Genomic DNA, 26,611 nt, shown 5'->3' on the forward strand with positions numbered 1-26,611 from the left:
AAAAAAAAAAAAAAAAAAAAAAAAAAAAAGTAAAGTTTGCTAAAAGCTAACAGTGTAACATATATTATCCTAACTTCTAATCTTATGGAAATCAGACCCCACCAGTGCCCCTCAAAGCGCAAGTCCCTCAGCGCAGGGCCATACAACGAATACCCCTACTTATAGAGTTAGAAATGGCCACTGCTACAGGAACCGGAATATCCAGTTTATCTACTTCATTATCCTACTACCACAAACACTCAAAGGATTTCTCAGACAGTTTGCAAGAAACAACAAAATCTATTCTTACTCTACAATCCCAAATAGACTCTTTAGCAGCAGTGACTCTCCAAAACCGCCGAGGCCTAGACCTCCTCACTGCTGAGAACAGAGAACTCTGCATCTTCTTAGGGGAAGAGTGTTGTTTTTACACTAACCAGTCAGGCATAGAACGAGATGTCACCCGGTGTTTACAGGAAAAGTATTCTGAAATCAGACAACGCCTTTCAAACTCTTATATCAACCACTGGCGTTGGGCAACATGGCTTCTCCCCTTTCTAGGTCCTGTGACAGCCATCTTGCTATTACTCACCTTCGGGCCCTTTATTTTTAACCTCCTTGTCAAATTTGTTTCCTCTAGAATCAAGGCCATCAAGCTACAGATGGTCTTACAAATGGAACCCCAAATGAGCTCAACTAACAACTTCCACCGAGGACCCCTGGACTGACCCACTGGCCCTTTCGCTGGCCTAAAGAGTTCCCCTCTGGAGGCCACTACAACTGCAGGGCCCCTTCTTCGTCCCTGTCCAGCAGGAAGTAGCTACAGCGGTCATTGCCTAATTCCCAACAGCAGTTGGAGTGTCCTGTTTAGAGGGGGGATTGAGAGGTGAAGCTGGCTGGGCTTCTGGGTCCACTGATGGAATTACCCCATGTGCTATCACCATCCGAAAGTAGGCTGCCGTGTTCCTACTACAATCCCTGTCAGGGTTGGAGGGCAGACCTGAAAGACTGGGTGAGAGTAAACCCTTCCAGCACGGGCAGTGGCAAACAGTGGCTGGCTTGTTAAAGATTTGGAAAGATCAAAACTGAGTGAAGGATGAGGAGGAGGTCTGGAAGAGAGATGTGTGGATGTTCCTCTCTGGACTTACAGTGTAAAGCTGGCCTATCCATGCAAAGACCCACCAGAAGGTATCCACAGGGAAGAAGCCTTCAGTAACCAGGTGGACAAGAAAGTCACTCTTGTGGGCATCTGCTGGCCTTTTGCCAGCTACCCTACTGCCTGCTGACTGGGACCATCTACAAAGTGATGTCAGCAGAAAGGAGGCTCTGCAAGAAATTAGTAACAGTCTTAGCCTTGTTAAACGGCATGCAGATGTATGGGGGAGCCTGTTCAGGTCAAGCCTCCTGTTTTCTTAAAAATTCACATACATTTTATATCCTAAAATAACAAACACTTACATGGCATTTACCATGAGCCAGGCACTATAAAGAGCATTTTTACATATATCAACTCACTGAATTCTCACAATAACTCCATTTTTCTAACCGGGGAAACTGTGGCCTTCAGAGGTCAATAATTTTCCCAAGGCTGCACAGCTAAGATGCAGCAGTATCAGAAATGGAAGCAAAGAGTTTAGATCCAGAGTCTGGACTAGCTCACTATGCCACTCTCTACAAAAATTATACAATATTTGTTTACTACAAAAACAGCAGCTCCAGTCTCTTCCTCTACTTTTTAGCATAAAACTAGACTTATGAAAGGATGCTCATGTTTATCATTTGACATTGTCTGTCTGCCCCTTGACATATGGATGCCAACTCCTGGAAGCCATGTATCTCAATTAGAGAAGGACATTACTAGAGCAAGCATTTCAACTATAGTACAGCTGTAGCCATAGAATTTGTGGTATGCATCTGGTAAAACTGAGAGGTGAAGTCAGCTGGGCTTCTGGATGGGGTGGGGACTTGGGGAACTTTTCTGTTTAGCTAAGGATTGTAAACGCACCAATCAGCACTGTGTCTAGCCAATCCGGTGGGGACTTGGAGAAGTTTTGTGACTAGCTAAAGGATTGTAAACGCACCAATCAGCACTCTGAATCTAGCTAAAGGTTTGTACACGCACCAATCAGCACTCTGTCAAAATGGACCAATCAGCTCTCTGTAAAACAGATCAATCAGCTCTCTGTAAAATGGACCAATTAGCTCTCTGTAAAATGGACCAATCGGCAGGATGTGGGTGGGGCCAAATAAGGGAATAAAAGCAGGCCACCCAAGCCAGCAACAGCAACCCACTTGGGTCCCCTTCCACCCTGTGGAAGCTTTGTTCTTTGCTCTTCACAATAAATCTTGCTGCTGTTCACTCTCCGGGTCCACACTGCCTTTATGAGCTGTAACACTTACCGCACAGGTCTGCAGCTTCACTCCTGAAGCCAGCAAGACCATGAACCCACCAGGAGAACAAACAACTCCAGACGCACAGCCTTTATGAGCTGTAACACCCACCACGAAGGTCTGCAGCTTCACTGCTAAAGCCAGTGAGACCACGAACCCACTGGGAGGAAGAAACTCCGGACACATCTGAACATCTGAAGAAACAACCTCTGGACACATCTTTAAGAACTGTAACACTCACCACGAGGGTCTGTGGCTTCACTCTTAAAGTCAGTGAGACCAAGAACCCACCAATTCCGGACACAAAACTATCAGAATAAAGTTCTAGTAACTTCCTAGGAAGGGGTCTAAAATAGATCTATCTTGTACTATATCCCATCATGTTACACCATAATTCTACTGGAAATGTCAGAGAAGTTTCCAAGTCAAGAAGAATAGAGCTCTTCTAGAATTACAAAATTTTGGCAACATACTTTCTGTGGGGGAGTTAGAACATAAACATAAGGATGGAATCAATTCAAAAGTTGATCCTATTAAACCTGAAAATAGGTGGAACTAAGATTAATAAAAACACCATCAAAGAAATTATAATTTAAGCCTTCAGGTTGGTGATTGAACAGATTAGAATTTTAGTCTTATTTTTCAGTCTAGGATATGAGATCATTCTAATGACAAATACTTGAGAAAAAAGTAAACACTAAAAAGTAATTCAGTGTTGACCAAATATTGCTAAAACCAGTAATTTATTCCCCACATTAGAAATAATGTGGTTAACCACATTTTGAAAAATGGTTTTACACAGGAAAACTACTGCTATATCATGATCAAACGTTGTAACAAGAACTCCAGATCTCTGTCTCGTGCCCATTTCAGTTGAAAAAAAAAGTGTTCTGAAGGTTGTTTAAATGTAGGGAAAGTGTGCATTTCTAAAAGCTTCCTTCTTCCTTGTGGAGTACCCTACATGATGGCTTAACTTACTTATTTGGCAGCTAGAGCATGTGGAAGGCAATTGACAGAAACACACTTGACTATTTCTTGATAACATACCAGGGGCACCGCGCGGGAAGTCTCAACACGAGGTCTCGGTGCAGTTGAATACATGTAGTTGAAGAGTCTGTCAATTTTCCTCAAAGGAACACCACCTCCTCGGTCACTCATCTAAGAAAAGAAAAGGATCATGCTCTATGCCCGAGTCCTCAAAACAGCAAAATATCAACACATACTCATAGCATCACAGGTTAACTGCTGGTGGGAGAGTGTTGAGTTGTTGTTTTTTTTTTTTTTTTTTTTTGAGATGGAGCCTCGCTCTGTCACCCAGGCTGGAGTGCGGGTGGTGCGATCTCAGCTCACTACAACCTCTGCCTCCCAGGTTCGTGCCATTCTCCTGCCTCAGCCTCCCAAGTAGCTGGGACTACAGTCGCCTGCCACCACGCCCGCCTAATTTTTTTGTTTTTGTTTTTTTTTAGTAGAGACAGGGTTTCACCATGTTAGCCAGGATGGTCTTGATTTTCTGANTTGAGATGGAGCCTCGCTCTGTCACCCAGGCTGGAGTGCGGGTGGTGCGATCTCAGCTCACTACAACCTCTGCCTCCCAGGTTCGTGCCATTCTCCTGCCTCAGCCTCCCAAGTAGCTGGGACTACAGTCGCCTGCCACCACGCCCGCCTAATTTTTTTGTTTTTGTTTTTTTTTAGTAGAGACAGGGTTTCACCATGTTAGCCAGGATGGTCTTGATTTTCTGACCTCATGATCCACCTGCCTCGGCCTCCCAAAGTGCTGAGATCACAGGCATGAACCACCACACTTGGCCTGAGCGCTGCTTTTGAAAATGAATACAACACAATCCAAGTTGCCAGTATAAGCATTTCCCTCGCTGCTGAACCCAACCCAACTCCTCTAATATGTGAAACTCTAATACATAAACTCCATCATAATACTGCTGTGGCTTTGTATATTGCCAGGAGTCTCATTAACAGTGCATTATAGCACAGAACTGGACACAAGTTAACCCTATCTTGTATGTAACTATAATTTGTTATTCCTTTCTGGTGGGCAGCGTGGTGACTAGAATCAAACATGCACACCTGTAATCCAGCACTTTGGGAGGCAGAGGCAGGTGAATCACTTGAAGTCAGGAGTTCAAGACCAGTTTGGCCGACAGAGCAAAATCCCATCTCTACTAAAAATATAACAATTAGCCAGGTGTGGTGGCACATGCCTGTAGTCCCAGCTACTTGGGAGGCTGAGGCAGAAGAATTGCTTGAACGCAGGAGATGGAGGTCACAGTGAGCCAAGATCGTACCACTGTACTCTAGCCTGGGCTACAGAGCAAGACTCCTTCTCAAAATAAATAAATAAAATAAATAAAATAAAAATAATAAAAATGCAGGTATTAGGCTGGGCATGGTGATTTATGCTTGTAATCTCAGCACTTTGGGAGACTGAGACAAGAGAATCACTTGAAGCCAGGAGTTTGAGATCAGCCTGCACACCTGAGATCAGAGTTAAGACCCCATCGCTGCAAAAAATTTTCCAAAATTAGCTGGGCATGGTGGCATACAATTGTGATCCCAGCTACTTGGGAGGCTGAGGAAGGAGGGTCACTTGAGCCCAGGAGGTGGAGGCTATAGTGAGCTATGATTGCACCACTGCACTCCAGCCTGGGTGACAGAGTGAGCCACTGTCTCTAAATTAAAAGAAAAAAAAAAAAAAAGAAAAAATGCATATATTGGCTGGGTGTGGTGGCTCACACATATAATCCCAACACTTTGGGAGGCCATAACAGGGGGATCACTTGGGCCCAGCAGTTCCAGACCAGCCTGTGCAATATAGTGAGACTCCATCTCTACAAACAAAACAAAACAAAAACAAAAACAAACAAAAAAAAAAACTTTAAAATTAGCCAGATGTGGTAGTGCATGCCTGTAATCCCAACTATTTGGGAGGCTGAAGCAGGAGGATCACTTGAGCCCAGGACTTCGAGGCTGTAGTGAGCTATGATCTCACCACTGTACTCCAACCTGGGTGACAGAATAAAATCCTGCCTCTATTAAAAAAAAAAAAAAATGCATGTACCTTTCCCACAATGTCACTTCCAGAAATTTATCCTAATAAGCAGAAAAGCATGCAAAGCATGTATGAGAACATCCATCATAGCTCTATGCAGAATACCTAAAACTAAACAACCTAAATAGGAGATTAGTTAAGTAAAAGAAAGTACATTCTAAAATAGGATATTGTTAATCATTAATTAGATATTATACAGAACTCTATATACTGGCTTAAGAGATATTAAGCAGGAAAAAAAAAAAAACCAGTTACAAAGAAGCATTTATAATACTTTGTAAAATTCTATTATAAAAGGTCTGAAATGATACATAATTTTATTGTCTGTAGAATGAGTAATTTTCTCTTCTTGTTTGGGGTTTTCAGTTTCTGAATTTTCTTCACAATTACTTTAACAGGAAAAAAACAGTATAATTTTCATTTTCAGGTAGAAAAAAACAGAACCGTTACTTTGTGTTTGCATCTACAAGCAATTTTACAGCCTAGAACCCCAGAACACTTTCTGATGTGTTTGTAAGGCATGTAAGGTCTTTACATTTTTATATCATTTTTCAACTCAAATAAACAGTATGGCAAATCAAATTTAGTAATTTAATTACGTATAATTTTTGTTTTCCTTCAAAGTTAACATGGACTTATTTTCCTAGCTAGTATCCAGCTTATATTCTCATCTACTATAGCCATTTTCCTTTGTCACAGAATCTGAATTGATTTTACTGCCTATAACAATATAGTTGTCATACACAAATCTGCTTTTAATTCATGTATATATAAAATAGTACTGAGTAATATGTATTAAAAGTCAGTAGGCTGAATGGCTTACAGTTTTATATATTTAAAATTTTTTACAGTATGTATATATTACCTTTATAATGGTAATTATGGAAATATTTTGATTTTATAACTAAAAAATCTGCCTTGAAATCCCCATTTAAAAATCTGCCTCCGGCCGGGCGCAGTGGTCAAGCCTGAATCCCAGCACTTTGGGAGGCCGAGACGGGCGGATCACGAGGTCAGGAGATCGAGACCATCATGGCTAACACTGTGAAACCCCGTCTCTACTAAAAAATTAGAAAAAAACTAGCCGGGGGCATGTGGCGGCGCCTTGTTAGTTCCAGATACTCGGAGAGTGAGGCGGGAGAATGGCGTAAAGCCGGTAGGCGGAAGCTTGCAGTGAGCTGAGATCCGGCCACTTGCACTCCAGGTCCGGGCGACAGGAGCGATACTCCGTCTCAAAAAAAAAAAAAAAAGAAAAAAAAAAAAAAAACCTGCCTCTAATACATCTAAAATTAAGTAATTACACTATCAAAGTATACAAGGACTTTATTAGGAACTTGTGGCTGGGTGTGGTGGCTTACACCTATAAACCCAGCACTTTGGGAGGCCAAGGCGGGTGAATCACTTGAGGTCAGGAGTTCAAGACCAGCCTGGCCAACATGGCAAAACCCTGTCTCGACTGAAAACACAAAATTATCCAGGCATCATGGTGCATGCCTGTAATCTCAGCTACTTGGGAGGCTGAGGCACAAGAATCTCTTGAATCCAGGAGGAGGCTGCAGTGAGCCAAGGTTGTGCCACTGTACTCTAGCCTGGGTGATACAGCAAGACTCTCAGTTAAAAAAAAAAAAAGAAAGAAAAAAAAACTTTTATGTAGTATGATGCTTGAAATTGCTCTTGGCCCTGTAAAGCAATTTATTTTAGTAAGATGAATAAAGAGCTCTGGGTATTTTGAGAAATTCAACAATTTGTTAATTATTCATCCTTTAATGATATGCTCTGCTACACATTTGCTAGTAACATGAATAAGAAGTATGCGCATTCTATAAATACATGAAGGGAGTAAAGAACATATTAGAATAGATATTGAGATAAAAAGGTAGACTTGAGTAAATATTTCCTGGTTTTCCTTAACCTTTTGGCCAGGGAGACTGTAACAACAACCTGGCAAGTACAAAATAAGAAGCCATTTCCAGCCTTAGGATGCATGGGAAAATAACAGGGGTCAAGCAGACAGGACAGAGAGGATGTGAGAAGCATCATCTTGCTAGAGGTAAAGGGGCAAACTAAGCCACAGGAATAGAGTTAGAAACTACAGTCAAAGTAGTACTTTGCTTTGCAGTCAACAACACAAGAAACTGGAGCCAGTGGATTTTAAAGTAGGCGAAAGAGTTTCCAAAAGAGCAGTAATAGATTATTGAAGGATCCAAGTTCTTCAGGAAAAGGAAGGGAGGGAATAATGGTAGAGACAGACATTGTCTGTATATATTCAAGGCAAGAAGAATGGTACCTTTGATGACAAATGTATTGAAAGAGAGATGTGAAAACTAACACGAAACCCTATTAAGATAATGAGGTAAGCAATGTCAACAGGAAGGCCAAGGAAGAGAAGTTCGCCAATTATTTTTAAAGTTTTCTCTTCAGCGCACAAAATCACCACATGTCAATGTCATCTAACCAAGAGCTGCCGTCCCTACCTTCCTGTTCCTAGTAACACTAGGCTCGCTAGGTTAATTCATGTGAATTCCAGGCCCAGACGAAATGAACCACTACTGACTAGATGACAGCTCTAAAGCCAAGACATTCAACCAACCGTGTATTCACCCAGAGTTCCTAAAGTTTCTTAGCCAACAGCGTTTTCACTGTTAAGTTTGTACAACAGTAAATGAACCAAGACATTTACATTTTAATTTAAATGACATGTAGGCTGGGCACTGTGGCTCACACCTATAATCCCAGCACTTTGGGAGGCTGAGGTGGGCAGATCACTTGAGGTCAGGAGTTCAAGACCAGCCTGGCCAACATGGTGAAACTCCGTCTCTACTAAAAATACAAAGATTAGTCAGGTGTGGTGGCACACACCTGTAAATCCCTGCTACTCAGGAGGCTGAGACAGGAGAATTGCTTGAACCCGGGAAAGAGAGGTCGCAGTGAGCCGAGATTCTGCCACTGCACTCCAGCCTGGGTGACAGAATAAGACTCCATCTATTAAAAAAAAAAAAAGACGTGGCTATAACACATAGGTTATTTATAGATTATATATTAAACACAGAATTGAAAGAGCAGCTAGGGCTGAAAGACAGAAACAACAACTTTTGTATAGGTTTTTAGCAGAAGGATAAAAGGTAAAAAATGTCAATAATTTGAATAAGCTAAGAAAAAAATGGGAAAGAAAAAAAACCAAGCCTTGATTCTGAAAGTCTAGGGTAAGTAATGGGGATAAAAGCTCGAATGAAGAAAAAGCAAGAATTTAACATGTAAAGACAGACTGCAAGAGGAGATTCCTTCATGTGACCTTGGATGTGAGGGGAGAAACAACAGGTGAAGGCAGAGCCTAATACAGACAGCACTTCTAGAATAGTCTTTTTGAGACCTTTACAAGCCTCTGTATTTTATTTTAAACAGCTTTATTCAAACATAATTAACATAGCAGGCTTCTAGAACAGTCTTTTTGAGACCGATACAAGCCTATTTTATTTTAAACAGCTTTATTCAGATATAATTTACATAGCAGACTGGACGCAATGGCTGATGCCTGTAATCCCAGCACTTTGGGAGGCGGAGGCAGACAGATCACTTGAGGTCAGCAGCTCGAGACCAGCCTGGCCAACATGGCAAAACCCCATCACTACTAAAAATACAAGAATTAGTCGGGTGTGGTGGCAGGCGCCTGTAGTCCCAGCTACTAGGGAGGCTGAGGTAGGAGAATCGCTTGAACCTGGGAGGCTTGCAGCAAGCTGAGATCACGCCACTGCACTCCAGCCTGGGCAACAGAGGGAGACTCCATCTCAAAAAAGATAAAAATAATTTACATACCATATAATTTATGTACTTAAAGTATATAATTGAATGATTTTTAATATAGTCATAGATATGTGCAACCATTACCACAGTCAATTTTAGAATATATTCATCACCTCCAAAAGAAACCCTGGCTCCTTTAGTGGCCATATCCCTAGGCAACCACTAATCTACTTTCTGTCCCTATGTATTTGCCTATTCTAGACATTTCACGTAAATAAAATCATATAATATATGGCCTTTTGTGATTGGCTTCTTTCACTTAGCATAATGTCTTCAATGTTATAACAACCAGTTTGTAGCATATATGAGTATTTCAGTGCTTTGTGGCCAAATAATATTCCACTGTATGGACACACCACATTTTGTTTATCCGTTCATTAGCTGATAGATATTTGGGTTGTTTCTACCTATATACTATTGTGAATAGTGCCACTATGAGTATTTGTGTGTAAGTTTTTGCCTAAATATTCTCAATCCTTTGAGGTATAGTCGTAGGAGTGGGATTGCCGGGTCATTATGAATTTTTCTTTACATCATAAAGACAGATTACCTAAGCGAAGCCCATCCACCAGCACAGAAGTAATCTCTTCTGAGAGTCTAAGAACTCAGTAAACCTTGATCCATGCAATGATAGATATTAGCAATAGAAATCAGCTGCAGACCAAAATGGTAAATAAAGCACTTCTAATAGAAACAGAAAAAGGTACAAGAAAGAACATGCTGCAGCACAACTTAAGCCCCAAACCAGAAGACCAGTGGGTCTTTTCTTGACTATGTAAACCTTAATGGGCAAGTAGCTGACACATAAATAACCAAAAAATAGACACATTAGCATCTGAGCTTAAAAAAAAAAAGTGATACATTCATACTGTTTTTACAGCAAACAGATGGCATTGCCATTTATTGACTTATTTGTGCCTAGCCCTTTAAAATGAACAACCAGGAGAGAAACAGACAAAAAGAAACTCAGGAAATGGACAATGCAGGGTGCAGAGGCAAATTAGTTTAAAAAAAAAAAAAAAGATAATGTCCTCAGAGCAATAAAATAAAACTAGAGCAGAATTCTAAAAAGGGATTAATTCTAAAAATAAGAATTCTTGGAAATTTGTAAGATAATAGAAATAAGAGTTCAATAGAAGGGCTGGGAATTTGAAGTCAAGGAAATCTCACAGAATAGAATAAAAAGTTGAAGCGATGAAAAACAGGAGAAAAGAAGATAAAAAACAGGGAATGATGTCATGAAGCCCAACATCCTCCTTATATGACTATCAGAAAGAGACTAAACACACACTGAAAAGGAAAATACCAAGAAAATCATGGGAAGTTCAAAAGACCATAGCCCAATAAATAAAAGGCCCACACCAAGTCACATCACTGAAATTTCAGAACACAGCTTTAAAAAAAAAAAAAAAAAAAAAAGTTAAAACTCCAGTTAAACAAAAGTAGACACCTAAAACTGGTCACATAAAAGGAAGAGGAATTGTAATAAACGTTGTCTTCTCAAAAGAACAGCAGGAGTGACATCAGCAAAATAGGAGAGAAAGAACTTGCAAAAGTGTCTCCTCTATCAAAGCACCAAAAGAAGAAAAAAAAAAAGGAGGGGGGGTGGGGGGCGGTGTCACAAAAATCATGAAGAATCAACTTTGACAGAATTCTGGAAATTAACTAAAGGCATGCAGCAATCTGGGGAACATTTATTAAAGTAAAACAACTGAATCCCTAAAAGAACAGTAAGCATTTTAACTTGTTCCTATCCTGCTCCCCCTCCCTCCAATAAATATGCAATCAGAGTGAAACCAGCAGCCTGGTAGCCGCTGGGAAGACTGTATTTATTTGACCTGACTCTGAGCTCCCCAGTACAAAAGTCTTGCATCCCACCCCCATCCCTGGAAACATCCGTCAAAAACAATTAGCAGTAACTGATTAATTTGAGGGCTGCAGTAGGCACTGGACAACAAAAAAGCTTAACAGGAAGGTCTAGGGAATGAGATAGCCATAGGAGCTTTGAAAAACTCAGCTATCTCCTGGGAATCTGAAAGGCCATACTGATGCCCAGGGTCATGCTCAGGAAAGACATGAGAAGACCCTAAGCTCTCACCTCTAATTGCTCTATGCCAGCAGGACCTAAAGGTTAAGGTACAGTTGTCAACTGCCTGGCTGACAGTTGAAGATATTCTCTTAAACACTTCTCCTATACACACACAGAGTCCCCTGGCAAAGACTGGGAAACTTACTGATTCCACTTATTTGAGGAAATCTCAGTCCAGTCATTAGTTGACCACTAAGCTAAATGAGCAGAGACTTCAGAGACCACACACAACAAATAACTCAAACTTAACTCCAAAAAAAGAACTCCAAAAAAAAAAAATTACAAAACAATAAGAGAAACAACCTTGGGGAGAGGGCAGTATCTGATCTCCAGGGCTGTCAAAATATATTATTTTAAATGTCTAGTTTTCTACAAAAATAACAAGATATGGAAAGAAACAAAAAAGTATTGGCCATACACAGGCAAGGAAAAGTCAGTCAATAAACTATACGTCAGTCAGTAAACTCAGACTCTGTAAACAAACACTAAAGAACTAAAGTATGAGGATGTCTCAAAATAGAAAATTTTAAATGATACAACAATAAAAGATATGGCAATAAAAATGATATGCATCAAGATTTAGCAAAGGTGAAAAAACATGATAGACATTATATAAGATAACTAAGTTGAAATTCTGGAGTTGAGAAGTACAATAAATGAAATGAAAATTTCACTAGAGGGGTTCAACAGCATATTTGAGCATGTGAAAGAAAAGAATCAGTGATAGTGAAGACAGGTCAATTGAAATTATACAGTCTGAGAAACAGAAAGAGAAATGACTCATCACATATGTGCAATATTCAATAAGATTGTAACAGCTGATTTCTCATCCAAAATCATGGAGGCTGGAAGGCAGTGAGGTAACATATTCCAAAGTGCTGAAAGAAAAAGACTATCAACAAGAATTCTACAACCAGCAAAACTATCCTTCAAAAATGACGGAGAAATTAAGACATTTCCTGATAAGCAAAAACTGAGAGAGATCATCACTGGTAGATATGTGCTATCAAGAAATACCAAAGGGAATCCTTCAGGCTGAAACAAAAGGATACTAGACAATACATTGAATCCATGTGAAGAAATAAACAGTACCAGGAAAAGTAATTACAAAAGTAAGTATAAAGGATAATATGAGTATATTTTTTGTTTGTAACTCTTTTTGTGTCCTATCTGATTTAAAAGACAATTGCATAAAATAATTATACATCTCTGTAGACAGGTCCACAATGTACAAAAATGTACGTTATATGACAATAACAGCACAAAGGATGGGTGGGGAAGGGCAAAGGCCTATTTAGGAGAAAAGCCATTGTATATTATTTAAAGTAAATTGGTATTAATCTGAACTAGATATTAAATTAAGGTGTTAATTGTAATCCCCAGGATAATCACTTAAAAAACTCAAAGAAATACAGTAACAAAAACAAGAACAAAATTAAAACAATGTAATACAAAGTATCATTTTAACAAAAGACAGTAATAATGAAGAAATAATAAAAAATGATATGACATATATTGAAGACAAAACGGCAAACATAAACCAAAATTACTGTTAATTACATTAATACTAATTACATTAAATGTAATTGATCTGACATTCCAATTAAAAGGTGGACATTGGCAGAATGGTTTTAAATTCTAACTATATGCTATAAAGAGACATATTTTAGACTGAAAGGCACAAAGGTTTAAATTAAAAGTCTGGAAAGATACACTATGAAAACAAAAACAAAAAGAGAGTTGGGATGGTTACACTAACTTCAAACAAAATATATTTTAAAACAAAAATTGTTACAAGAGACAAAATAGAAGATTTTTTGATGATATAAGGTTAATAAACAAAAAAGATATAATAATTAAAAACATATATGTACTCAACAGAGCTCCAAAATACATGAAGCAAAACTGATAGAACTGAAGGGAGAAATAGACAATTCAACAATAATTGGAGACTTCAATACTCCACTTTCAACAATGGATCTAACAATTACAAGATTAACAAGGAAAGACAAGCTTGTACAACACTACAAACCAACTAAACCTAATAGCTATCTGTAGAACATTGAACAGCAGCAGAATGCACACTTTTCTCAAGTACACATGGAACATTCTCCAGGATAGACCCTATGTTAGGCCATAAAATGAATCTCAATAGATGTATACTTGAAATCATACAAAGTATGTTTCCAATCACAACAGAATGAAATTTAAATGATTAAGAGAAAACATGGGAAATTCACAAGTATGTGGCAATTAAAACAACCCACTCCTATTAACCAATGGAAAAAATCCAAATGGAAACTAGAAAATACTTTGAGATGAATGAAAATGAAAACAAAACATGAAAAACTTGTAAGATACAGACAAAGCAGTGCTTAGAGTAAAATTTACAGTTGTAAAATGTCTCAAATGAATAACCAAAACTTCCACCTTTAGAAACTAGAAAAACAGGGGCAAAATAACACCAAAGCAAGCAGAAGGAAGGAAATTATAATAAAGCCTAGAGTGTAACTAATGAAATACAGAATAGAAAAATGGAGAAAACCAGTGAAATAAAAAATTGGTTCTTTAGAAAGATTAACAAAATTGATAAATATTTAGCTATATTGACCAAGAAAAAAAAAAAAAGAAGACTCAAATTTATAAAACCAGGAATGAAAGTGGGGACCATCACTACCAACCTTACAAAAATATAAAGGATTATTAGGGAATACTATGAACAATTGTGTGTAATAATTAGATAACCTAAATGAAACGGACAAATTCCAATAAAAATACAAACTATTGACACAGCTCAGGAAGAAATGGACAATTTGAATAGATAGCAAATGTATTATTTATATTTATTTATTTTATTATTATTATTTGACACAGAGTATTGATCTGTCGCCCAGGCTAGAGTGCAATGGCACAATCTCAGCTCACTGCAACCTCTGTCTCCCGGGCTCAAGTGATTCTCCCGCCTCAGCCTCCCAAGTAGCTGGGATTACAGGCACACACCACTGTGCCTGGCTGATTTTTGTATTTTTAGTGGAGATGGAGTTTTGCCATGTTGGCCACTCTAGTCTCAAACTCTTGACCTCAGGTGATCCACCTGCCTTGGCTTCCCAAAGTGCTAGGATTACAAGTGTAAGCCACTGTGCCTGGCCTATTATTTATATTTATAAATATCTATCCATAAATCTGAATAAATAACATGTAGAGATTTAACTAGTAATCAAAAATCTTCCCATAAAGACAAGTTCAGGCCCGGAAGTCTTCACTGTTGTGTTCTACCAAACACTGAAAGAATACCAATCCTTCAAAAACTCTTCCAAAATGCAGAAAGAGAGGGAAATTCCCTACTCATTCTATAAGGCCAGTGTCATCCCGATACTAAAACTAAAACGTCACAAGAAACTACAGACCAATAAACATACCTTATGAACATCAATGTAAAAATCCTCAACAAAACAGCATAAACCATAAAAAAATTGAGACTTATCCCAAGAATGCAAGGTTGGTTTGATGTAGAAAAAGCAATGTAATACACTACTTAATAGAACAAAGAACAAACCATACAATCATTTCAATCTCCACAGAAAAAGCACTTGACAAAACTGAATATCCTTTCATGATAAAAACACTCAAACTAAGAACAGAGGTAAACTTTCTCAATCTGATAAAGGGTATCTATGAAAAAAATCAGAGCTAACATCATACTTACTAGTGAAAGACAAGAAGTTCTCCCCCTTAGGATCAGAAAAAAGACAAGGATGTCTCCTGTCAGCACTTCTATTCAACACTGCACTAGAGGTTCTAGCCACACTTACATCTTTTTGCAGAGACATGATCATTTACATAGAAAATTCTAAGTAATCCACAAAAATTTATTCATGCTAGTAAAGACATTTGGCAGGGATGCAGGATACAAGATCAGTACAAAAAAAATCAGTTATATTCCTATCCACTAGCAAAAAGCACTCCAAAAAATGGAATTAAGAGAACAATTCCATTACAACAGCATTAAAAATAATAAAATACTTAGGAATAAATTTAAAAGTCCAAGACTTGTACACTAAAAACCACAAAACATCATTGAAAGAAAGCAAAGAAGACCTATAAAGATGCCCTGTTATAAGTGTAAAGATGTCTTGTATTCATGAATTAGGAGAGTTAATATTGTTAACTCTAAGATGGCAACACTTCCCAAATGATGCCCATCAAAATTCTAGTTGGCATTGTTTTTTGCAGAAATTGACAAGCTGATCCTAAAACCCATGGAAATGTGAGAACCCATAATAGCCAAAATAATCCTGAAAAAGAAGTTGTAGGACTCACACTTGCAAATTTCAAAACTGAAAGCTACAATAATTGAGACAGGCATTAAGCTTGCATAATGAGAGATATATACATCGATGGAATAGAACTGAGAATCCAGAAATAAACCCCATACATTCACGAGCAATTGATTTTTGACAAGGGTGACAAGGCAATTGAATGGGGAAAGAATAGGTTTTTCACAAATGGTACTGGGACAACTGGATATCCACATGTGAAAGAATGAAGATGAACCTCTACCTCAAACCATGTACAAAAATTAACTCAAAATGGATCAAAGACCTTAAATGTAAAAGCTAAAACTATAAAACTCTCAGAAACATAGGCATAAATTTTCAAGACTTTGGAGTGGGCAATGGCTTCTTAGATATAAAGCTGAAATCACATGCAATGTGAAAAAAAAACTGAAAAATTTCAAAACTAAAAACTTTGGCTGGGTGTGGTGGCTCAAACCTGTAATCCCAGCACTTTGGGAGGCCAAGGTGGGAGGACTGCTTAAACTCAGGAGTTCGAGATCAGCCTGCGCAACATAGCGAGACCCCATCTCTATTTTAAAAAGCAAAAAACATAAAAACACAACTTTGTACTTCAAAGGACACTATCAAGAAAGTGAAAAGAACACACAGAATGGGAGAATATACTTGCAAATCATACATCTCATCAGGGACTAGTAACCCCTATACATATATATATACATACACACACACACACACACACACACACACACAGAATCCTTATATATATACATATACATGAGAGACAAAACTCTTACAACTCAACCATAAAAGACAAATAGCCAATTTTAAAGCTGAAAAAAGGATCTTAATCTGCATTTCTTCAAAGATACACAAAAGGCCAATCAGCAAATGAAAAGATGCTCAACATCAGTCATTAGACAAATGCAAATAAAAACCACAATGAGCTACCACTTCACCCTCACAATAATGTCTATAATAAAAAAGACAGACTACAATTGTTGACAAGGACAAGGAAAAACAAGAACCTTTACACATTGCTGATGAGAATGCACAATGGTGCAGGTCCTTTGGAAAACAGTTTGGCAGTTTCTCAAAGTTAAAGTTTCCTATAATTCAGCAATTCAATTCCTAGGTATATACATAAGATAACTGAAACACATGTTCACACAATAATTTGTACACAAATGTTCATAGCCGTATTACTTATAATAACCAAAAAATAGAAAGGAACCAAATGTCTATCAACTGATGAATGCATAACCCAAAGGTGTTATATCCATATAACAAAATATCATTCAGTCATAAAAAGGAATGAAGTACAAATGCATACTATAACATTATAGTAAGTGAAAGAAGTCAGTAACAAAAGACCACATACTGCATGATTAACTTTATATAAAATGCCCAGAAAGAGAAATACACAAACAGAAAATAGATTAGTGGTTGCCAAGGGCTAGAAGAGAGAAAAATGGGAAGTGACTTCATGGGTACTGGTATTTTCCTTTTTTTCTTTTTTGAGACAGAGTCTTGCTCTGTCACCCAGGCTGGAGTGCAGTGGTGTGATCTTGGCTCACTGTAACCTCTGCCTCCTGGGTTCAAGCGATTCTCATGTCTCAGCCTCCTGATTAGCTGGGATTACAGGCGCCTGCCACTACGCCCAGCTAATTTTTTGTATTTTTTTGTAGAGATGGGGTTTCACCATGTTGGCCAGGCTGGTCTTAAACGCCTGACCTCAGGCAATCTGCCCGCCTTGGCCTCCCAAAGTGCCGGGATTACAGGCATGAGCCGCTGTGCCTGACGGAGTACTGGGTTTTTTCTTAGGACTGTTGAAAATGTTCTAGAATGAGACAGCGGCAATACTTGAATAACCTTATGAATTTCACTGAATTGTACCTTTTAAAAAAAGGAACAATGGATGCCTTCAAACTTTTGCAAGATGATTATTCTCAACTTTGAATTTCATATACAAACTTAAATATTGGGATAATAGTATAGGGAAAGTGGCCCTTGGGCTAGGGGAGGGGAGCAGGTGCTCTATCAAAGAGAGCTAACTCCTCAACTGCTATAACAGAAAGGTAATATTTACTGTTTAAAATGTAAACATTAGGCCAGGCGCAGTAGCTCATGCCTGTAATCCCAGCACTTTGGGTGGCTGAGGCAGGCGGACAACTCAAGGTCAGGAGTTCGAGACCAGCCTGGCCAATGTGGTGAAACCCCATCTCTACTAAAAAACAAAAAATTAGCTAGGCGTGGTGGCGGATGCCTGTTATCCCAGCTACTTGGGAGGCTGAGGCAGGAGAATCGCTTGAACCCGGGAGGCAAAGGTTGCAGTGGGCCAAGATCATACTACTGCATTCCACCCTGGGTGACAGAGCGAGACTCCATCTCGAAAAAAGAAAGACTAGGAATCTCTGAGTAACTCAGAGTAATGAGGCCCACAAAGGGCCAGGAACTGACACATTTGATTTTTTATAGTCTCTGCATTTATTACTTTAATATAAATTTTTAGTGATTATTAAAAGAGAAACACACTATCATACTCTTAAGAAACTAGTGCCAGGCACAGTGGCTCACACCTGTAATACTAGTGCTTTGGGAGGCCAAGGTGGGAGGATCACTTGAGACCAGGGGTTTTGAGATCAGCCTGGGCAACAGTAAGACCTAGTCTCTACCCCCCAAAATTATTTTAATTAGCCAGGCTTGCATGCCTGCAGCCTGCAGTCCCAGTTACTCTGGAAGCTATGGGAGGAGGATCGCTTGAGCCCAGGAGTTTGAGGTCACAGTGAGCAATGATCATACCACTGCACTCCAGCCTGAGTGACAGAAAACAATTTTTAATAACATTTAAAAGAAGAAACTGAGCCACCTGAACAACGTAATAGAAAAGGTCTAGTCCTGGGGACAGAAGACTGGATATCATGTCCCATGGTATTAATGCCCTGTGTGATCCTGAGCTAATCACCGTGTCTTAGTCACCTCACCTGTAAAAGTGAGGATAAAATTACCTGCATTATGAGAATCAAATGAAACAAACTAGATTAAAAAGCATTGTTTTAAAATGTTTAAATTATATATTAAATACTATCGCCATAATACTGCAACTGCAACTATCCAAATATTTTAGATCTTATCAAAGAGATATTCATGATAAATTGTCTATCTCCAAGATTTATTTTAACTTGAATCACCTGGACGGGGAACCAGACTAGAAAAGATGCAAGGAGTAACTATAATCCACCAGCTCAATGAAGCAATGTGCTTATTATCTATTACAGACAAGATTCTTTTCCCCTGAGAGATTATGTCTTTTAAAATTATGTGTATGGTTACCTTTGCATGTCTGTACATCAATTACAAAAAAAAAAAAACCACCAAACACATTTACCTTCACAGTCAAATCCTCATTACCCAGCGTGACATGAACTTGAATAGGGGGGTAAACACCTCTGTTGGCATGGTGTTCCATAGTGGCTCTCATTGCATTCTGAAACACATTAGGGTTGTATTAAAAATACAGCTTTTTAGAAAGGGCAAAGTATAATTTTCAAGTACATAGGCACTATTTGAAGTTTTTAAATTTGATGAAAATATGCCAAAGAACCACAATTCTTATAACCACATTTAAAGTTTTTTTTTTTAATGGAGTCAATTTGGGGGGGGGATCTAAAGGATATTCTGACCTAAAGATTCCAACTAAATTCTGCATATTTTCCAAAGTCAGACTTCAAAACACTTTAAACTAGTTACATTAAAGCAGAAAACTCTGTTCAAACACTTTTATAATTTTAGTAAATGATGGGCAAAACATTTTTGAAAATGTAGTTTCAGCTCTATTTTCAGAACTATTTAAAAAACTGTCAAAAATTTCTTTAAAGGAAAATAATTTTTTTTCATATAGTAGTAACAGCGATGGTCATATTTGATGGAGCAATGAATCCCTTTATCTCTAGCTTGAAATTAAGGGTACTGACACCGTAAAGCTGCTTTGACTACTTTCTAAAGGAAATAGGGTACACAGTGCCAACATATCAGAAGCCTTGAACAATATCATGACATTCAGCATTGCAGTAGAAAATGATACAAACTAGATGTAACTAAAAAAGCATCTGAATTTGGCAGTAAGTGTGTGTGGCCCTGGCACAGTAATTGCGATTGAGTCCCCTTATGGAGGAGATTCCATCATTTCCATCAAAGGCAGTTTAAGATTAGGTTTCAGGTGAAAGCCATTATTACTGACATTATGTACAATATGTAATATTATATGGAATGCCTCAATCATAGGGCACAAGATCTTTATGCCACTGGAATTTCAAGGAAAAAATTCATGTTAATACTTTAAGTGCCCATCACTACTTGTTTAACAACTTGGATAAAAAGGTTTTGGGGCTAGGTGCAGTGGTTTATGCCTGTAATCTCAACACTGGGAATCCAAGGCAGGACTGCTTGAGGCCAGTTCAAGGGCAGCCTAGGTAACAAAGTGAGACCTCAATGCTACAAAAAATAAAATAAATATTTTTGAAAAGATTTTGTAAGGTATTAAATACATTTTTGCTGTCTTAAAAGAAAGAACATTTTGGTGGTGTTCTAAGACATTCGGTCAGTTTTTCTGTGTTTCAGTGCACTTTTCCTTTACATTATCAGATTGACAGCCACCCCCTCTCTCTTCTAGTTTGCTGCTGGCTGATGAAACAGAACTAAAGAGAGACTACAAGCTTCTGATGGAGGGCAACTGTTTTCACCCACCAGGACCTGTGCCCCTTACTCCTCACCCATTTTCCTGTCAACCAGCAAGTATCATGGGCGGGGAAAAAAGATACTCTCAATATTACTAGCATAATTTGTTTTCAAAATTTGTTGTAAAGAGCGAAGATAACAGCAGAAACTCTGTAAGTCAATATAAATGACCTCCCTCTCCCAAGAAAAGCCAGACCAAAAAAAGAATTCTGGTCCTTTGAGGGTAACAAGTTGAGAATCACTCGTCTAAATATTGTTTAAAAATGTAAAGATAACTTTATTGAACATCTATATGTAATATGTTGCCACTGTACTGGACACTTAGTATGTTATTCCCAATTGTCATAAACAATCCTGGACAGTATTCTTGTTTTACAGAAAAGGAAACTGAGGCTCAGAGAGGTTGAATGACTTGCCCAAGGTCACACACATATTAAGTGCCATAATTGGGATTCAAACCCAGGTCTTTCTGACTCCATAGTCTGAGCTCACTACCACATGAATGTGTCTCCCTGTGTTGATAAAAGGCTGATCTCCAGCAATGTGATATGATACTGACATGAAATGGCACTTCTTAATAGGAGAACCTAGTGGAATATTTGGCTTTCAGAGCAGATTCCTAACCTCAGGAAAGTACTGGTAAAGGTTATGTAATACTATTTTACAAACCTTGAAAAGTTCAAACACCATGTGATAGAGATGGGATGGTACATAAACCACTTGTATTGGCTGTCCTGGTGATTTTGCTACAGAGCAGAAGAGAAAAATATGAAAGTACAGAGAGATGTGCTTTAAAGCATTTTTAAGAATAAACGGTGTAGTGATGAAAAGAAAACATTAACTACGGAGGACAGTATAATCTGGGAGAGAACTGCCACACCATTTCTTCAATGTATTAGTGTTTGAACCCATACCCACAAGTATTTACAACTCACGATGACAAGAGCCCTGTGGTCACTTCTCACAATCTTGTGTAACAAGCGAACCAACCCATGCAACCATTTTTCTCTAGGATGGTAAAGTCTTTTTAAACATCGCTCAACTGTTGGGTAGGAATTTTACTTTCCAAATAGAGAAGTGTTAAAGTCCATAAATTCCACAGTCCAATTCACATGCATATATTCTTTTTTTTTTTTTGAGACAGAGTCTTCCTCTGTCGCCCAGCCTGGAGTGCAGTGGCGCAATCTCAGCTCACTGCAACCTCTGCCTCCCGGGTTCAAGCAATTCTCCTACCTCAGCCTCCCGAATAGCTGGGATTACAGGCACCCACCACCACGCCTGGCTGATTTTTCTATTTTTAGTAGAGATGGGGTTTCACCATATTGGCCCAGGCTTGTCTCAAATTCCTGACCTTGTGAGCCGCCCTCCTCGGCTTCCCAAAGTGCTGGGATTACAGACGTGAGCCACCGCGCCCAGCCCATACATTCTTTAAGCCATTTTCAGAATGTTTCACCTGGGCGGAATATTGTTTATTTCAGGCATTTCAATTGATATAAAGCTGAATAAAAAAAAATGAGCTAGCATCAATTTCTCGAGACAGTAATTAATTCTACATTTAAACACTTAACAGGAGCCCCACTGGGGGTGGTGATAGGGGTGTGTGTAAAACAGACATTTAGTAGAACAAATGATTAAGACTCATGATATCTTAGAATTCTAATTCAACCAATAAATCAGACCTTCCTCTGAATAAACTCCCCCTTGGGAACAAGAATGGGACATCTGGAAATTGCTCACAGCAGTTCAGGTTTGCAAACTATCACTTGTACATTGTGATTGTTATTTACCAAATGCTATGCTACCATCATGGCTCAAAAGAGATAATATGGCTTTAGAAAACCACCAGGCAATGCTATTTTCAATTGCATAACTTCACTGCTCTCTCACTCTAAGGTCCAGAATACAGCTCAGTAAAAGCCTATTTCATTTTATTCTTTCCACCACACCTTCTTAAAGTGTCATCCTAGGAAATGTTTTTCTCTATCAAACTACCATGTCTTCAGGAAAAGTGACTCATCAATCCCCTTCAAGGCATCTAAACCCTTTTATCTAAAAGGCACTCATCAGGGTAAAAGAAAACCATCAGAGACAAACACATTCTCAAATAGATGAGTATCTTTCTTTCCTCTTTTACAACCCCAGTCTTTCTATGTCCTCAACAACAGAAAATTATTTATAACTCAGGAAGTAGAAAAAGGGTAAGTCTTACATTATTGAAGTGCATGTAAAAGTCAAATGTAACTTTCTTGGCATCAATTTTTTCTATGACTAAACAGAAAATAAAAAATAAGCAAAGAATCAAAGTTATCAATTAAAAATAAAGAAAATGAGGCACAATAAGCCAAATTTTTTCATTAAGAATCTGACTAAATTACATATATATTTATAGATACACTTTTTACATGATTACTATCCTTTAGCCTTCATATCCAATGAATTTGATGAAAAAAAGTCATCTTCCATTAAAACATTTAAATTCTTATCCCTTATCAAGTAATCAAAGCACTAATCACTGAGAAAAAGACAACATCAGGCTTACCATTTAGTTCTCCAAGTTCTAGTTCGGGAGAGTTAATATAATACAAATCACACAGACGCCTAGCATTTTCATAGCCATCTAGTGCGAATCAAAACAAAACAAAAAAGGATTTAATAAATATACTTCCCTTTCATGCATTAAGATGGCAATAGTATTGACAAATGAAAGTCTTAAACTCTCTATAGAAGAAAATATACTTTGATAGTTTAGGGAAAGTCTCTGCTTTTTTTTTTTGGTGGAGACATGGTCTCGCTATATTGCTCAGGTTTGTCTCCAGCTCCTGGGCTCAAGGCCCCCAACCAGGTAAAGTCTTTTTTTTTTTTTGAGACAGAGTCTCGGTCAACCAGGCTGGAGTGTAGTGGCGCTATCTCAGCTCAGTGCAGCCTCCACCTCCCCGGTTCAAGTGATTCTCCTGCCTCAGCCTCCCAAGTAGCTGGGACTACAAAGGCATGTGTCACCACACCCAGGTAATTTCTGAATTTTCAGTACAGGTGGGGTTTCACCATGTTGGCCAGGCTGGTCTCGAACTCCTGACCTCAGGTGACCCACCCGCCTCAGCCTCCCAAAGTGCTGGGATTATAGGCATAAGCCACTGCACCTGGCCCAGGGAAAGTCTAAGTGTGACATGACAAAGCTGAATAGCCATAAACAATAAATGACAAATATAACTACAAAAAGTAAACGTGTATATACTAAAAAGACACCAACGACAATGCAAAAAAGAAAATAGGTTGAAGAAAATATTTTCTATCTATATAACAAAACTTAGGAGTCGGTTAGGAAATACTCTTATCCATTGTTTGATACCTTTTTAGAGATACCAAAATTTTATATGCATTTAAATGTTTTTAATTCTAGGAATCTTACCCTCTAAAATACTAGCAAAAGTAAGCATGTATTTAAGGATGTTCACAGCAGAACTGCTAGTATTGGTGGTAACAAAAAAATTAAAACAACCTAAGTGTACGCCAACAGGCAAATGAATTAATACATACTGATACATTCCATAAAGCCATTCAAAACCTTGGGGTATATCCAGATGTACTGAACAGCAAGATGTCTGCAAACTTGTAGAAAAATCACAGAGCACCTCATTTTCTAAAAACAACAATGTAAGGCCAATATCAATTGTGTATGTGTACAAGTGGTATAAATAGAAAAAAGTGTGAAACGATTCAAACCAACCTGTTATGAATTACTGCTCATAGTGTAAGGAATTAGAAACAGGGGAGCAGAGGCTTGAAATCTTTTTTAAGTGAAAGATACCCTCAGCTGGGCTCAGTGGCTCACGCCTGTAATCTCGGCTCTTCAGGAAGCCGAAGTAGGCAGGAGTTCCAGACCAGCCTGGCCAACATGGTAAAACCCTGTCTGCACTAAAGATACAAAAATTAGCCAGGCATAGTGTTGAGCATCTGTAACTCCAGCTACTGGGGAGGCTGAGGCAAGACAATCGCTTGAACTCAGGAAGCAGAGGCTATAGTGAGCTGAGATCGCACACTGCACTCCAGCCTGGGCAACAGAGTGAGACTGTCTCAAACAAAACAAAACAAAAAAGATATCCTCTATGGTATCACCAAACTTTGCCTATCTATAATTCTATCAATAAAATAGTCATCCTATACATAATGCACAAATAATACTATAAGGTTATTTTCAAACCCATGCATTTGTGCCTACCATTTTATCTCATGATACAAATAGTTAATAGTAAGAAATAATAGTAACTTTGATTTTTGTATCTTTTTTGCAAGAAGAAATGTCAGTATTTACCTTTAATAACTTCAACTACATTGCAGTTTGGATTTATGCTTCCAATGTGTTTTCGATGAGACGGACTTCCTTTGCCTTTTCCCCCAAACAATAAAGCTATCCAAAAAGACAAAACCAACAAAATAAGCTAAACTACCTAATGCTCTTTTCCAAATCTGAATAGTGTTTAAATTGTACCGAACAGTAGAACAAATATTTGCCTTTAGGATAAACACAGTATTTTACATTCAATAAAAATACCTTTCTTGATGGCAGTCTATTTACTTCTCTTAATTAGCCAAAAGGTAAAACTAAATTTTCTACCTAAACAGAAGTTTCCTAAATACATTTAAAATATGCCAACACATCTCATTTAGCTGCTTCTCTTGACTCAGGACACTTACAGTGCTGATTGAGTAACATTCTAATTGAAATGCGACTCATGTAGAATCGATCCAAAAAGTACTGAACATTCTGGCTGGTGACAGGATCCACCCCAAAGCTCTCCTTGTATTCAATCACACCCTGGGCCATTGTGGGAATGACATCATTGTGTCGGTTTCTGATCCGTATCACAGTATCTGTAAAGCTAAACAAACCCATCTGTCAAAACAGCCAAATATTTTGACAAGTAAACTTAATACAAAAATATAAGTTTAACAACTATGCTAGACAAAAATCCCTGATTTACTAAAAGGAAAATCAGTTCATGTTTTCCTATACTTATTTAAATGTATTTCAAATCATAAAATATACCAAATCTATGGAAGTATAACGACCTCCAAAATAAAACTTTCAAAATGTAATTATTTTCTTGGTTTCCTAAGAGTAAGGCTGTGACAAAACATAATCCTAAAAATGTTAATGGTTTTAACTGCTGTCAACTAAGGTCATCTGAGCACTTGCTAAGAGGATGGTATTCCAGAGATATTCTGCATAGGAGAAGACAAAGCACTTGCCTCTAGGGAACACCTGCTCTGCTCTGCAAGGAATCAAGATGAATGAGCCAATAAAGCCTGCCTGGTTTAGAACTATTCCCTAGGGTTCAAAGAGAGAAGGAAACACTTAGGACAGAAAAACAGAAAAAGAATTCTCATTTCATTTATCCTATGAGTTTATAAAATGTGAGAGGAAAAGTCAACAATTATATTAAAAGACAAATCTTCAAATCATCTAGTAGACTTCCCATTTCTGTCACTTAGAAGACACTGCATGGTTAAAGAACTAAATAAAAGATAAAAGAGAAAAGAAATCTTTTTTTCTTTTTCTGAGATGGAGTTTCGCTCTTTTTCCCCAGGCTGGAGAGTAATCACGCAATGTTGGCTCACTGCAACCTCCCCTCCCAAGTTCAAGCGATTCTACTGCCTCAGCCTTCCTCAGTAGCTGAGATTACAGGCATGCACCACCACGCTTGGCTAATTTTGTATTTTTAGTAGAGATGGGGTTCCTCCATGTTGGTCAGGCCGGTCTCCAACTCCCGACCTCAGACGATCTGCCCACCTCGGCCTCCCAAAGTGCTGGGATTACCAGCATAAGCCACTGTGCCCGGCCCAAGAAGTCTTAATTATGCAGTAACAAAACCAATGTTCTAACATAACCCATCTGAATTTACACTTCCAAATGAGTGCTTTCCTATTCAAAGTCATCATCCTGAGTACTATTAACTTATTCCAATGATGTTTCCACTGCTTAAAGCAAAACATTTTTGGAATTCCTAGTTAGTAATAAGCTTCAAAACAAGACTGTTAAACCAAAATACAAACAACAAAACTCTTCTAGTCATTCCTTTATTTTTTTTTCTTAAAAGAAACACAAATCTGTATTATTCTGCTTGACTACTTATTTTCCACAGCTCTGAACGACTGTTTTCAGAAGGCTCTATAGCATGTTTACTTCTAAAGTAAGGCTGCTTGGATTGTACCATGTGCTAACTATGTAACCTTAAGCTACATGACCTCTTTGTGCAC

At 38.3% G+C, this 26,611-nt stretch overlaps 1 protein-coding gene across 4 annotated transcripts in view; it reads right to left on the reverse strand.

Annotated features, from left to right (window-relative positions):
* PDK1 (pyruvate dehydrogenase kinase 1) overlaps positions 1-26,611 on the reverse strand; it is a 41,524-nt gene that overhangs the window by 7,811 nt on the left and 7,102 nt on the right. For 2 of the 4 annotated variants that reach the window (XM_017862364.1, XM_017862365.1), the window contains 6 exons: positions 25,049-25,233; positions 24,666-24,761; positions 22,896-22,973; positions 21,026-21,102; positions 19,008-19,106; positions 3,418-3,528 (listed from right to left, as the gene is read on the reverse strand). In XM_017862364.1, the coding sequence (XP_017717853.1) occupies positions 3,418-3,528; positions 19,008-19,106; positions 21,026-21,102; positions 22,896-22,973; positions 24,666-24,761; positions 25,049-25,233 (646 nt within the window). The remainder of the gene's footprint in view (positions 1-3,417; positions 3,529-19,007; positions 19,107-21,025; positions 21,103-22,895; positions 22,974-24,665; positions 24,762-25,048; positions 25,234-26,611) is intronic. The other 2 variants (XM_017862367.1, XM_017862368.1) reach the window with 2 other exon arrangements.

The sequence above is a fragment of the Rhinopithecus bieti genome, unplaced genomic scaffold (genome assembly GCF_001698545.2).
Source record: "Rhinopithecus bieti isolate Rb0 unplaced genomic scaffold, ASM169854v2 scaffold_63316, whole genome shotgun sequence".
Classification (NCBI taxonomy): Eukaryota; Metazoa; Chordata; class Mammalia; order Primates; family Cercopithecidae; genus Rhinopithecus; species Rhinopithecus bieti.